The sequence below is a fragment of the Schistocerca gregaria genome, chromosome 5, assembly GCF_023897955.1.
Source record: "Schistocerca gregaria isolate iqSchGreg1 chromosome 5, iqSchGreg1.2, whole genome shotgun sequence".
Taxonomy (NCBI): Eukaryota; Metazoa; Arthropoda; class Insecta; order Orthoptera; family Acrididae; genus Schistocerca; species Schistocerca gregaria.
This window is the reverse complement of record NC_064924.1, coordinates 463,737,473-463,753,606: the sequence shown is the minus strand read 5'-3', so window position 1 is coordinate 463,753,606 and position 16,134 is coordinate 463,737,473. Positions and strand designations below refer to the sequence as shown.

At 40.0% G+C, this 16,134-nt stretch overlaps 1 protein-coding gene across 1 annotated transcript in view; it reads left to right on the top strand.

Moving 5' to 3' along the window:
- LOC126272989 (28S ribosomal protein S18b, mitochondrial) overlaps nucleotides 1-16,134 on the top strand; it is a 40,114-nt gene that overhangs the window by 20,289 nt on the left and 3,691 nt on the right. Inside the window, exons 3-4 of the mRNA XM_049976339.1 lie at nucleotides 417-514; nucleotides 9,845-9,975. Of these exons, the coding sequence (XP_049832296.1) occupies nucleotides 417-514; nucleotides 9,845-9,975 (229 nt within the window). The remainder of the gene's footprint in view (nucleotides 1-416; nucleotides 515-9,844; nucleotides 9,976-16,134) is intronic.

The window sequence follows — 16,134 nt, the reverse complement described above, 5'->3', positions numbered from 1 at the left end:
GGGGGGGGGGGGGGTGCGATGGGGAGGTTCTATTGTTAGAGTTAAAAAATTACAGGTTTGTTATGTCTTTACAGAATAGGTAGCTTCAGTATAAATAAATGAATGTAGTGGGAGTTGATTATATCAGATGAGCAAGGCAACACAAAGAATACTTTGAGCTGTGAGGTCTCAGTTCAGAATACACTCCCTCTCCAAAAGAGAAAAGAAATTTAATGTTACATATAAGGGGTATCTGATGACTGAATTCACTGTTATCAATGAATGGAGTGTAAACTGTTCTGTAGGATCTGCAACTACTTTCTCAATAGTTCTGACACCTATCTGAGTAATTACATGTTTAAATAGAAGTTGCGGTATTTAATTTGTGTGTGTCATTTTGTAGATGTTTACCAATAGATCTCCGATTTTAATTACAGCTTACAGTCAAACATATGGAGATGATCCAGTTTGGGTGCACTACAGACGAAACCATAAAGGAATGTATGCTCCTAAAAAAACACGAAAAACATGCATTGTGAGTACAATTACTTGCTTCTAATAATTACATTTCTCATTTATAATGCTGTTGTACACACTGATATATTACCATTTACCTTTATTTCCTGTAATGCTGAGAAATTTCTGAATTATCTAATGTAGTATCTTACATTCAGAATTGTTAAAAACCTGGTGAGTAATTGTGAAGAGAACTGCTTCCTTTATAAAGCAATGGATTGCCTCAAATTTTGGACTAATGCTTTTATACAAATGGTTGATTATCACTTTGTTTTTTTCTGTGAATTAATGTCTGTTAATTATTTCTTTTTCCCTTATTTTACATTAGAAAAAAAGTGAAATTTAAAGCTGTATTAAATATAAATGGAATGATATCATGCATTATATTACACTTTTGTATCCATCTGTTATCATTTTCTTAAATTCCATGATGTTTAGTACATCATATTCTTATCTCTTGGAATCTGTCAGAAAGCTGTTTTGGTTCATCTACCATCCATTGACCTAGTAAAAGTCCCGCACATCTTAATTTCATTTTCACTACAATTCTAATTAAGTTTTCCCCTTCATTCCGTTCCCTGAACTTGGAGAGCATCTATTAGTTTTTAAATGGTTTGCATATACTAATTGTCCCACAATCATAACTCAAAACACACAGATTATTAAGTTTTTGTTCCACAAATAACAGAATAATTTTGAAAACTGTTTGATTTATCAGAACACTTCTGACCATTTTTCCTTGTCTGTTTCTTTTGCTACCTATAAAATTGCAAAGTCAGTGTAATTCAAGCTGATCAACTTAATATTTCTGATTAGACCAATGCCAAAGGGTTACACTCAACAGGAAACTCTTTTATTAATGAGAACGGGAGGCTAATTGAACTGTAACTTTAGAGCGACAATACCGAACATAAAAACATGGAACATAAAAGCACAGGAATAAGTATTGTGCATGGAGAAGGCACAAGCACAGCTGAAAAAATAAAGCAGCACCCTTGGTGACTGGGTGTGGAACCCTTTAACAGCCGCAACTCAATTATTACATGCACAAACACAGCTGTTATGCCACATGGCACTGCACATACATACACTATACGAGCTACATGGCTGAACTGACAAAGAGAACAGTTAACACTGTTCACTTGACTGCAAAAGTCAATGATTTATGGTCTGTGAACACTCACACTTCAACTTGAGGGCGGAAGTTTTTGGCTGCTTCATATACTCCCAGGTGTTCAGTCATAGGCATTCCACTTTTTTGGGATGATAAGTTTTCGTGAAAACTGTTGGTCCACTGCAGTAGCATTGGGCTGAAAGCCATCTGGCTTGCATCCACTACTAATGCAAGAAATGTGTCAAGCTGAGGATGAGTTATAAGCACTGTGTCAGCTATGCTCTGTTTCTCAGCTTCAAATGCGGGACACACAGCGTCAGTGTGTGCACTGGGGAGTTGCCTTTCATTCTACGACCAGTCAGCGCTGCAGTCAATTGTTCCTGCAGTTCTGCTGCCTGAGGTGGTGATAAAGATTCAGCATACCAAAGAACCACTGCGATCCCTTGATTGTGGTTAAGCTAGGTAACTGTAAAATAAAGTCAACCTTCCCTGTCAGAGTTAGGGAGCCCACAGCAGAGATTCTATGTTTCAAGAAGGTCATTTCAGATAGTCTGAAAATGTTTGTTGCCATTTGTTATGTGACTCTGTAATGCTTGAAAACTTATTGTATATGTTGTCAGTAATGTTCCCCAGTCTCTGAGAACACAAGCACATCATCCAGGTAGGCAAAACAGAATGGGACAACTTGAAGAACCGAATCAGTGAATCTTTGCCACATCTGTACTGAATTTTGTTATCCAAATGTCATACACATACCCTCAAACAGGCCTAACAGTATTACAATTGAGAGGTCTTTGGAATGCCCTCTTTAGCCACAGGTATCTGAATATAGGCTTTAGATCAGTCTAAGACATTGAATATCCTTATTATCTCTTAGTAATGGCAAAGTATATCAGTCCGACACTGTTCTCCCATTAAGCACACAATAGTGTCTGTATGGGTGCCAGCCTCCACCTTTCTTTGGCACCAGATGAAAGACAGAGGACCACGGACTGTTCAACAGTATGATGATGCCCCTTGCAGCATGGTGTCAGATTCAGCTTTCACAATTGCAAGACAGTCCAGTGTCAAACATCTAGGTCAGCATGACACTGGTGGTCCATCCATTGTCTCTATGTGAGGGACTGTATTATGCAGAATCTGTTTAGGTGCACCTGGTCGCCTGGTCGGTTTGGAAACTGCTTTAACAGCAAAGCATATTCACCTTCAGGTGTCTGCACAAGTATTGCACTGTGATGAAAACTGGTGACAGTTAAACCAGTAATGCTTTCCACTAATCAGGCATTTGCCACAACTGGCGGAAGTTTATTTTCATTGATTTCACTGTAACAGTCATCACAGTAGCATTAATCAGTGCAGATCTGCCTTTCCGTCTAACAGCTGCCAATAATTCGATTATTGCACCTATGTAGCTGAACTTGGGCGTAAGTCATCCATTCCCATAGAGTTTCACTTTTGCCGATGTCACAGAAGCGATCATTAAAAAATGAGAAATATTCACATTTTCTTTAATAGTTGTTTGGCTTCTCTAAAAGTGCTAGATCTCGCCTTTTTGCTAAAGTGCTGTTGCTACATAATTTTTTTTCTCCACTCTGTGTACATAAAGTACATTTTTGAATACAGTTAACTTGTTGCTGGTACACTTTCTTAATATCTTATAACTTCTCTCTACAGTCTTGATATCTTGCTTGGAGAGTTTTACTTCTAGCATGATGAGATTTTGATTTCCTTTCCAGCTTTGTGGATATTTTTTCTTGACATTTAGAGCCTCTGATCACATGATTTGAAAATGGTTTAGCCCTATCGCATACTGTACAGTTTTTCTTTTAGTAATGTGATGTTGGAAAGATGTGGGTGGAGTGAAAACAAGACAAACTTGATGTTTCAGCTACATTTTTGTATGACACATGCATATCTCATTTTCATTTTTGCCCTCTACTATTTAAGCTATTCCATTTTTCTGAATACCTTCACAAGTATTCTTGAGTACTGTGACATTGTCAAACCCATGAAAGAGAAGGGAATCTAGTTAACATTAGTTGAATATGGACCCAATTTTCTTGAAAAACATGTAAGAAAGGTGTATTAGCCAGTCACAGGTACCAAGAACATTGAAGCAGAATATTAACTGTTTACACCATTCTTAGTGAAGTTCTGTATTAATGAAAACTTTGTCGTAAAAGAAAAGGAAAAAGTGACAGAAGACTAAATGTATTCAAAGTGACATATTTTAAAGAAATCATACAATTTGACTAATTTTCATGATTAATTTGAAAGGTAGAACAAAGTTGAATATCAACAACCAAAAAGTCTCTGTTGTTTCCAAAGTAGTGAGCTTGAGGTTAAAGAGAACAAAAAAATTCTTTTTATGTATCTTGAGCCAGATAGAGAATTTTGCTACAGTTGTAAATGATAATTAACGTGATAACAAAATATCATTTACAACTGAAGCAAAATTGTCAGCCTTGTCAACATCATCCTCAGATGTGGTTGTTCATCAAATCATACTTTGTGTAGCTTGTTGTGATCTGTACCGCAGAGACCAAGCAGAGATAAAACCATTCATTTATATATACTTTGCTTGTCATAAATACAAGAGGAGGGGAAGACAAAGACAAATTTGGGTTTGTTGTTTCACTGGTTTCCAGTGGATATCCCTAAAGTAGAATACTGTTCTGTGTCCTGCGAGTATGAGTGAATACAGTATTGTATGTGTGTTTATTTGAATGGTGCCACTAATAAAAAACCCATTTCATGTTCCGTTTCATTATGAAAAGATGAGAAGTACTGATATATAATAATTGCTGAAATTGTGTTCAGTTTAATGTCACTGGGTGCTCCCTAAACACAAAAGAAACAAACTAGAGCAAAAATCATTCAGTGGATTTTAGTGTCTTAGATTTGATCTTTTTTTTTTGATTCACTGGAGGATGGTGGTGTTCATATCATAGAAATGTATTTCTTACTGTAGAGAATGATTACTTAGCAACATAACAGAAACAAAATGTGTTTGATATCAGTGCTGTCTTTACGCCAATTAGATAAATTTTCCATTTGCCCTCACACATTGCACTCTTGTGATTCTCAAATGATGGCTGCCACTGATTAATTATTTAGTCTTTGGCAAGTAGTACCTTCATTACCAAACCAAGAAATCTCTACCAGAAAGCTGCAGTCCTATGCCCAACTGATTGCATGCACAATATAGCAATGTATGGGCAGTTTTTGGATAAGATCGAAGGCAAAATAGATAAAGAAAAGACCTGAGCTTGGCTGACCAATGGAACCCTAAAGAAGGTAACTGAAGGGCTGATACTTGCTGCACAGGAACAAACCATCAGAAGTAATGCTATTAAAGGCAGAATAAAGAAAGCACACCACGAAGTGCAGACCCTACAGTGAAGCTGAAGAAACAATTAACTATATATTAAGCTGTTGCAGAATGATTGCTGAGACTAATTAAAACAGGTGTACAAATTATCCACTGGACTTTCTGCCAAACTTACCATATGGCAGTCGCAAAGAACTGGTGGAATCACAAGCCAGATATAGTTGTTGGAAATGAAAATGACAAATTACTGTGCAACTTCAGACTCTAGACAAAGAGAATGTTGGAATACAGTACACCAGACATCATAGTTTTGGATGAAAAGGAAGTGAGGGATCATTCACATTTCCATTCCAGGTTGTAGCAGAGTCGACAAGAAACAGGTGGAAAAACTTACGAGAAATGATAACTGAAAAATAGAGCTGCAGCAACTGGTATAAACCAGTAAATGTGGTCCCAGTTATCTTCGGTGTGCTGGGAGTAGTGCCAAAAGATTAATGGGCACTTGAAAACCATGGCATTGATATACATCCATATGCCAACCACAACAACTATTTCAGTGGAAATTCTGCCGATGCATCCAGCAACCTTGGACTCTTGAAGTGTCAGATTAGTGATAAAATACATCATCTGGCGTAGTGACTCATTTGCTATGTTGATTGTAATAATGATAACGATGTTTGTTCGTTTCATTTCTTGAGTGTTTAGAAGAGATTTTAGGATTATAGTACTGTAATTACTGAAAGTTGTGTGCACACTACTTCAGGAAGACTAATGTTTTTGTGTCCAAATACATGTGAATTTATACCTTACTTTTTGTCTGCTGTGCTGTTTAGTAAATAACATCATATTTACATTCCCTAATGTTTGCTGTAAAATCAGGTTTAATATACAGGGTGTCTCAAAAGAAAAAAAAATCAATTTGGCATTTATATATTTCTGAAACTAATAAACGTATACAATGAATTTTGTTTTTTTGATGAACGGGAAACTCAAAGTTTTTTCATTCTTTCTCATACTTGTACAATATGCCCCCTCAAGATGCATGGCATATGTCAATGTGGTATTCAAATTATTTCCGCACTGCAGCGAGCACGTCTTGAGTTACAGCTTCCACAGCTGCTGCTTGCGGTGTCTCAGTTCGTTCGTTGTTGTTGGTAATGGAGGCACATAAACAGTCTTTTATAAACCCCCACAAGAAATAATCACATTCAGTCAGGTCTGCTGACCTTGCAGGCCGGTAATATAAGGCTGTATCACTTGGTCCAGTGCAACTTGTATACCTTTTCCTGTGAAACTAAACAAAACACATTAAATTTTGGAGAGTCCATCTCATGTTGTACATTATCAAGTGATTGTTATGTATCCCATTTTATCTCATTATGATGGTTCATGTTTCCATTTAAATGGAATGTTGCCTCATCACTAAACACTAAGTGTGGAAGAAAACCATCATCCTCCATATTGCCAAGAACGAAATTACAGTACTTCACACATTATTGTTTGTCAACTTCACGAAGAGCTTGCAGTAGCTGAGTTTTTAAGGTTTCATGTGTGAATGTTTATGCAACACAGGCCAGACAGACATCGGGGGCATGTTGAGCTGCACGGTGAACAGATTTCTGTGGACTGCTTGTGAAACTATGGCAGATGTGTTCGACATATGTATCACTCAGGGGTGGCCCGGCAATTTGCCTTTACACAAACAACCTGTTTCTCAGAATTTTCCATGCCATTGTCTAATGCTAACCTAGTACAAAAGTCAGGCAAAATCGTATTACTGACCCACACTGCACAAAACATAAAACATGAAATGCTTTCTGTTGTCCCAACACCATTTTTAATAGAACTGAAGTGGTTGCACACTGGTGCTGTGTGGCAGGAACTATGAAAACCTTGAGTGTTTGCTCTTTCCTGTGGTACATTGTTCACGCACCTATCTTAAATAACATAATAGTTATGGTGTGTTTTTTTTCCCCGCACCCTGTATTTCAGCTACTAGCTGATATGTAATGTTCTAATGTATAGCAGCACCACACTTTTTGCAATGCCACACACTTAAACTACTTCTTTCTCCTGAGTAGCACATAACACACCTTTTTGTGGCGTTCTTTTTCTTCTCAGTGGGAGGCATGTGCATCGGGAAACGAGCACTTCATTATGCCCGAAGTGTTGTAATGGTGATACTTGTTGATGGTCACCTGCGAACACAGTACTCTGGGAATTGTGCTCTCTGGCAGTTGCTTGAAACTCTCATGATCATCATGAAGTACCATGTTGGTTGTATACTAAGACCAGCTACCACATCGTACATTGGTCCTGTACTTCATTTTAGAATACTTTTAAGGGACATCTATTAGCTAGAAAATGAACTGCATGCATTCATATAGTGAAGCATGCATTTGTGAGTGGAGTTCATCATATGATTTAAATGCCATAGCAATTTCATGCAACCACAGCTTGTCATTTTATATGGCTGCATTAAAAATCTTCCAAATGCTGCTTGTTTAGTTAGGTGGATTTTTAAGTCTTGAAATGTTCACCTAAAAACAAATTTTTGTATGATTTGATTAACTGTTCATCTGTACTTAAGCTGTAATCTGAGACAAAAGTGACAACTAAGAATTACTTCCTACATCATCTTTAATAATACTCTTGTTATTTATCATTTAATGCAACTCTTCATAGAGATCTTCTACATCTTCATTAGAATGTATGCATCATGATGGTGTCTACTTCAATTCAAGATATTACATTTTAATGATTCTTTTTAACAAGTGTTGCTATGTCTGAGGTTCCTTCATTATCTTTAATAAAGAGATCAGAAAGTTTTGCATCAATTATTTGAATGACACGGTTAGGTTTTTAGTCAGAACCACTTTATAATACTCCTCTGATCATAGAAAATTGCTTTGTACAGCCACCTGTATAATACAAGTAACAGTATTCCTGCATTCTCAATGCAGTTCACGGGAACACACTGTATCTCTAATCACAAATGGAACAGTGCAACTTGTAAGTCTGTCAACATGCATCAGTCATTTTAAGCGTAGTTTTCACTTTGGGGCAAGAAGGGTTGCCAGTACAGGAAGTTGCCCACCAAATTGGCGTGAACCATCATTTGCACAGTAAACTGCTGTAGTGAGGCACAAAATATTGAAGACCTGTCACATTGTAGTTGCCTGTGGTCAACAAACCGGCTATATACAGATTGTAATAATACTTAGAAAGTGTATTTTTTGTGCAAACATACGTGCTTTTAAATGGAACAGTGCCTACTGACATAAACAAACTAAAAGTAGGGTAAATTAGAATGTCAGTGATGGTTGTCATAGAATTCTATTGTGAGCCCTTTACCAGATATCATCTTTCGAAAAGTTCCCACACTGACACTTGTACAATACCTGTGATAGCACACACTGAAGAACAACACAAGTCATACACTAGTCATATGGATTCTAACCAGTAATGAAACAATTGACCATCGCAGGTTGGGTTCAAAATGACTATTGGTGACTGCAACATGCCTCCAGTATGACAAGGAATTACTACTGCACATATGCTAGCATTTCTGCGGAGATGTACGAGCTAGTTGGAATGTCCTTGCAGACAGTGTGTTCAGCTTTCCCCACAGAAAAACGTCTATAGACATCAAATCTAGGGAAGGGGCCAGGCAAGGTACAAGTCCTCTGCATCTATTTCAGCAATTTGGAAACAATTTGTGAAGACATACTGGAATATTTCGTGCACTGTGAGCTAGACCGCCGTCATGTTGGTATCACAAGCTCATCCCGATCTGCAGAGGAACATACCTGTGGAAGGTGGTCTGTTAACAGTCTGCAATACTTGTGTGCATTCAGTGTTCAGTCTATGAAAAATGGGCCTATGAGCTTACACTGGTAACAAGTCTATCAGTCTGCCTCTGAATTGATTAGGTGTCTTCTTTTAATGTGACCTGATGCAGATCCGAAACACTCGAGCAGTACTCAAGAACAGGTCGCATTAGCTGCCAAATGTTCTCTCTTTACAGGTGAACCACACTATCCCAAAATCTCCAAATAAACTGAAGTCAACCATTCGTCTTCCCTACGACAATCCTGACATCCTCGTTTCATTTCATATCACTTTGTAACATCATGCTCAGATATTTAATTGACATGACTGTGTCAAATGGGACACTGCTATGCTGTATGGAAACATTACAGGCTTGTTTTTCTTACTGATCTGCATTAACTTTCATTTTCCTTCATTTAGAGCTAGCTGTAATTCATTAAATGGACTAGAAATTTTATCTAAGTCATCTTGTATCCTTCTACAGTCACTCCGCTTTGGCTCCTTCTCATACACCTCATCATCGGAAAACCACTGTAGGTAGCTGCATACCGTGTGCACCATATCATTCATGTATATAGAAAATAATAGTAGTCCTTTCACACTTCCCAGGGACATTCCTGATGATACCCTTGTGTCTGATGAACTCACCATCGAGGATAATTGACTGGGTTCTATTACTTAACGAGTTGTTGAGCCACACTCGTATGTGGGAACCTATGTGACATGCTTCCACTTTTGTAAACAGTCTGCAGTGGGAGACCATATCAGATGCTTTTCAAAAATCTAGACTATGGAATGTGCCAGTTGCCCTTCGTCCATACTCCACAGTGTATCATGTGAGAAAAGGGCAAGCTGAGTTCAATGCTTTCTAAAACTATGCTAATATGTGGACATTAAAGCTTTTCGGGCTCAATGTTATTTATGATATTCGAACTCTGAAAATGTTCAAGAATTTTGCATCAAGGTGGACCATTATTTTTTATGTATTTTTGTAATTTTTAATATTCTTTGATGGTTCTATTAGATGTTCATTAATTTATTCCTACATCAAAGCTTTTTGACTTTTTTTTCAGAGGCAAGGTGTAATTTCAACTGGAAACCCTTGTCCAATTTGCAGAGATGAATATTTGGTGTTACATCACAAAAATATTAATCTGCTAAAGCAATTCATTTCACCACACAATGGTGAAATATTAAGTTTCATGTAAGTATTGTTTATCATTATCTGGAGGTTTAATAAGGCAAGAGTGGTGGATCAGTATAAACTGATACCATGTGAATTAAATGATAGTCCTACATTCCATGTAAAATAATAATCACATATTTTAAATAGTCACAAACATATTTTAAATTTCAATTCTCCTTAGTAACATTTAATTATGGACTTTGTGGTGCAGAAAATCTTATAAAAAATTGAATGCAAAGTGGTATGCTATATCTGAAAAATGTACTTTAAACATAATAATAAGTTATTAAATATACCTCCACATTTATTATTTTCCAGTAGCCTCACATATTTGAGTATGCTGCATGTAAAATTTATCTTATTATAGCCTTTAGAAATGCTCCTTATATAGATTATTGCAACAGTGTCCCATGTTAATTTTCATATGCTTTTCACCGCATGGTCTGAGGTGCCTTGCCACAGTTCGCATTGCTCCACCCCCATTGGAGGTTGAGTCCTCTCTCAGGCATGGAAGTGTGTGTTGTCTGTGGCGCAAGTTAGACTAAGTAGTGCGTAGTAAGTCTAGGGACCAATGATGTTAGCAGTTTGGTTTCATAGAAACTTGCCACAAAAAAATTCTTATGCTTTTCCTAGTGGCAGATTAGTATTCTTGTTGCACACTTACTCACTACACACTGTTAAATAAGACAGATCACTAGAGACTAATCATTCATAGCTTTCGTCTTCCTCTACAGAAAGGGGAAAAACAAAATAAGATAGGCAGTGATATGCACACTGTGTTACCTATGGCTAACATTATCTCAGACAGATATTAATTGTGGAATTAGTACTTAACATTTTATTAAAAATTTTAAGAAACTTAATTCCTACCTGAAATGGAAGGCATAAAGGATATGAGGTGCTACAATATTAAGAACTCCAGTTGAAAGTAAGTATCGTAATTTTCAGTGTTACAGTATCAAAGAAAGGGGAACTCCCTTTAATATACACTAATTACCTGGTGTTACTCAGTTACTTATTTTCATTACTCCCTATTCCCACTCGTACCCCATCAATAGGGATGACAGAAATGTCACCAGATCTGTCACCAAACAGCCAGTGATCACATAGGCCTTTGGATGTGACACTAATACATCATTTTTGTAATTTGCAATGTCACAAACTTCGATCTCTGCATTTGCGGATTCTAGGCGAGTCGTGTTTCTTTTCTTTTTTTTCCACGTTGTAAGCACCATATGTACCAAGTTAACTGCTCCATGCATTCTGCACCACTTACTTTTTAAACAACACCCTGTCCCACCCCTGTTGGTCAATTGCAATTAAGACTGTTACCATTCTGCATACATAGAAGCTAAGTGCGGAAAGACATGGAGAACAGAGGAGTAGCAAAACAGATTATTTACAAAGAGATAGAGGGGCTGGCCAGTACTTACCTCAGCTCAGTACAGCCGATAGAGACACAAAAAACAACCGAAAATTTAAGCTCCTAGCTTTCGGAATAAATGTTCCTTCATCAGGGAGGAGAGAGGGGAAAGAAAGGGAAGAAGGGAAAGTGGATTTAGTTACTCACAACCCAGGTTATGAAGCAACAGGGAAAGGAAAACAGGGAAGGTAGCAAGGATGGAGGCATGGTTGTCAGAGGGAAGCCAAAGATATTCTACTGCAGGTACTGTGCCAGCTTCAGACCAAAGAGGATGCATACAGAAGTAAAGAGGTGTATAGTATAAAGATGTAGGATGGAAAGATGCATGAATGGCTAAAGAGGAAAGGGAAAGAGGAGAAGACTGAAAAGTAAATGGGAGTGAGATTGTTTAACGTAGGTTTAGTCCAGGGGGATGGCGGGATGAAAGGATGTGCTGGAGTGCAAGTTCCCATCTCCGCAGTTCAGAGGGACTGGTGTTGGGTGGGAGAAGCCAAATGGCACATACAGTGTAGCAGGTTCCTAGGTCCCTAGAATTATGCTGGAGGGCATGCTCCGCTACTGGGTATTGGACATCTCCTAGGCGGACAGTTCGTCTGTGTCCGTTCATGCGCTCAGCCAGTTTAGTTGTTGTCATACCGATGTAAAAGGCTGTGCAGTGCAGGCATGTCAGCTGATAAATGACATGTGTAGTCTCACACGTGGCCCTTCCTTGAATTGTGTGTTTTCCTAGTAGCGGGGCTGGAGTAGGTGGTTGTGGGGGGATGCATGGGGCAGGTTTTGCAGCGGTGTCGGTTACAGGGGTAGGAACCGCTGGGTAGAGAAGGTAGTCTGGGAATATTGCAGGGTTTAACAAGGATGTTACGGAGGTTAGGGGGACGACGAAAGGCAACTCTGGGTGGTGTGGGGAGAATTTTGTCAAGGGATGATCTCATTTCAGGGGTTGACTTGAGAAAGTCATATCCCTGGCGGAGTAATTTATTGATGTATTTGAGGCCAGGATAATATTGGGTGACAAGGGGGATGCTTCTGTGTGGTCTGAGGGTAGGAATATTGTTGTTGGACGGGGAGGAATGTATTGCTCGGGAGATCTGTTTGTGGACAAGGTCTGCAGGATAGTTGCGGGAGAGGAAAGCACTGGTCAGGTTATTGGTGTAATTGTTGAGGGATTCGTCACTGGAGCAGATACGTTTGCCACGAATACCTAGGCTGTAGGGAAGGGAGCGTTTGATGTGGAATGGATGGCAGCTATCAAAGTGAAGGTACTGTTGTTTGTTGGTGGGTTTGATATGGACAGAGGTGTGGATGTGAGCTTCAACAAGATGAAGGTCAACATCTAAGAAGGTGGCTTTGGTTTTGGAGAAGGACCAGGTGAAATTCAGATTCGAAAAGGAGTCGAGGTTATGGAGAAAATTAACCTTTAGAGAAAATTAACCTTTAGCCCCACACCTAAATTCAACCACACTGAACTGGTTAAAGATCTCCTCTCTTTCACCCGGAACCTCAACTGGAAATATCACTTCACCACCCAAACACAGCCCCCAAATACTAGACCCAGTGTTGAACCTTGTTTAGAACAGTTCCGACCGCCTTCTCAAAGGGATCCACCTCCCCTCCCCCAAAACCATCCCTTGCAGACGTTTCAGGAATTCCTCACATCCAGTGTTGCCTCCCAGTCCTTCTTGAAGAACATTCCGACAACCCCCAACATCACCCCAGCTGAATCCCGTGCCATTAAGCAGCTGAAAACAGACCGCTCTATTGTAATCCTTCCGGCGGATAAAGGCTCCACAACTGTGGTACTTGACCGTGTGGAGTATGTGGCAGAAGGACTGCGTCAACTCTCCGACACCTCAACCTACAAAGCTGTTACCCTGGATCCCATTCCCTCCATTCAGACTGAGCTGCAGAAAATCCTAAAAATCCAAGGTCCCTCACAAGGCCTCACAATGGCTTCCATAGACTTACTCACTCCACCTGAGCCACGTACCCCTACCTTCTACCTATTACCCAAAATCCACAAAGAGAACCATCCTGGCCGTCCCATTGTAGCAGGCTTCAAAGCCCCAACAGAACGTATCTCAGCTCTGGTAGACCAACACCTCCAACCTATCACCTGCAGACTCCCATCCTACATCAAGGACACAAACCACTTCCTAGAACGCCTCAAATCCATTCCCACTCCTCTCCCACCTGAAACCTTTCTTGTCACCATAGATGCTACATCCCTTTACACAAACATCCCACACACCCATGGTCTCTCTGCCCTTGAGCACTACCTCTCCCAACGCCCACCCGAAGATCTTCCAAAAACCTCGTTCCTTATCACACTTACCAACTTCATCCTCACCCATAATTACTTCACTTTTGAAGGCCAGACCTACAAACAAATCAGGGGAACTGCCATGAGAACCAGGATGGCTCCATCCTATGCCAACCTCTTCATGGGCCGCATGGAGGAGGCTTTCCTGAAGACCCAACAGCTGCTTCCCCTGGCCTGGTATAGGTTTATAGATGACATCTTTGTGGTCTGGACTCATGGTGAAGAAACACTCCTTAATTTTCTCCATAACCTCGACTCCTTTTCGAATCTGAATTTCACCTGGTCCTTCTCCAAAACCAAAGCCACCTTCTTAGATGTTGACCTTCATCTTGTTGAAGCTCACATCCACACCTCTGTCCATATCAAACCCACCAACAAACAACAGTACCTTCACTTTGATAGCTGCCATCCATTCCACATCAAACGCTCCCTTCCCTACAGCCTAGGTATTCGTGGCAAACGTATCTGCTCCAGTGACGAATCCCTCAACAATTACACCAATAACCTGACCAGTGCTTTCCTCTCCCGCAACTATCCTGCAGACCTTGTCCACAAACAGATCTCCCGAGCAATACATTCCTCCCCGTCCAACAACAATATTCCTACCCTCAGACCACACAGAAGCATCCCCCTTGTCACCCAATATTATCCTGGCCTCAAATACATCAATAAATTACTCCGCCAGGGATATGACTTTCTCAAGTCAACCCCTGAAATGAGATCATCCCTTGACAAAATTCTCCCCACACCACCCAGAGTTGCCTTTCGTCGTCCCCCTAACCTCCGTAACATCCTTGTTAAACCCTGCAATATTCCCAGACTACCTTCTCTACCCAGCGGTTCCTACCCCTGTAACCGACACCGCTGCAAAACCTGCCCCATGCATCCCCCCACAACCACCTACTCCAGCCCCGCTACTAGGAAAACATACACAATTCAAGGAAGGGCCACGTGTGAGACTACACATGTCATTTATCAGCTGACATGCCTGCACTGCACAGCCTTTTACATCGGTATGACAACAACTAAACTGGCTGAGCGCATGAACGGACACAGACGAACTGTCCGCCTAGGAGATGTCCAATACCCAGTAGCGGAGCATGCCCTCCAGCATAATTCTAGGGACCTAGGAACCTGCTACACTGTATGTGCCATTTGGCTTCTCCCACCCAACACCAGTCCCTCTGAACTGCGGAGATGGGAACTTGCACTCCAGCACATCCTTTCATCCCGCCATCCCCCTGGACTAAACCTACGTTAAACAACCTCACTCCCATTTACTTTTCAGTCTTCTCCTCTTTCCCTTTCCTCTTTAGCCATTCATGCATCTTTCCATCCTACATCTTTATACTATACACCTCTTTACTTCTGTATGCATCCTCTTTGGTTTGAAGCTGGCACAGTACCTGCAGTAGAATATCTTTGGCTTCCCTTTGACAACCATGCCTCCATCCTTGCTACCTTCCCTGTTTTCCTTTCCCTGTTGCTTCATAACCTGGGTTGTGAGTAACTAAATCCACTTTCCCTTCTTCCCTTTCTTTCCCCTCTCTCCTCCCTGATGAAGGAACATTTATTCCGAAAGCTAGGAGCTTAAATTTTCGGTTGTTTTTTGTGTCTCTATCGGCTGTACTGAGCTGAGGTAAGTACTGGCCAGCCCCTCTATCTCTTTGTTAGTAATTGTTTCACATCTTTATATGAGATTTTCCATTAATTAGTTAAAACAGATTATTTGGAGGATAAGGGAAATGTACCATGGAGGTGTCAGCTGTGTGAAAGTGGGAGGAGAGAGATCAGCTTGGATTGAACAGAGGAATGGCTTGAAACAGGGAGTGCACTTTCACCATTATTCTTCGTTGTAGTGATGGATGATATAACGAGTACAGTAGCGCAAGTAATTGGTGAAGGAAATATGAAAGCTATGTTGTTTGCAGATGATCTGATGATTTGGTGGAATAAGGAGGAGGATGTATGGGAATGAACAGTACAAGAATATGGGATGAAAATTAGTATAAGTAAGAGAGATGATTATTGTAAGAAGAATGAAGGAGAGAGGAACAACTGGAATAACAATTGGTGGGGAACGATTGAGGAGAGTGGAGAGTTTAAAGTACCTAGGAAGCCTGATATGAGATGATGGAAATATGACAGAGAAATAAACAAGTGGGGGAGAAAAGCAGAAGCATTTCGGAAGTGTGTCAGAAGTCTGATATGGAGTGAGGATGTACCCATATCTACATCTACGTGGTTACTTTACAGTTCACACTTAACTGCCTTGCAGGGGCTTCATGACACCTTTTTCATACTTCTTCTCTACCACGTTGAGTAAAAAGGTTATATATCAGTCATACTATGTCCCAATCCTGACGTGCATGAGATACCTGGGTTATGAAAGGAAGAGAGAAAAGGAAAGTACAAGTTAGTGAGATGAAATTCT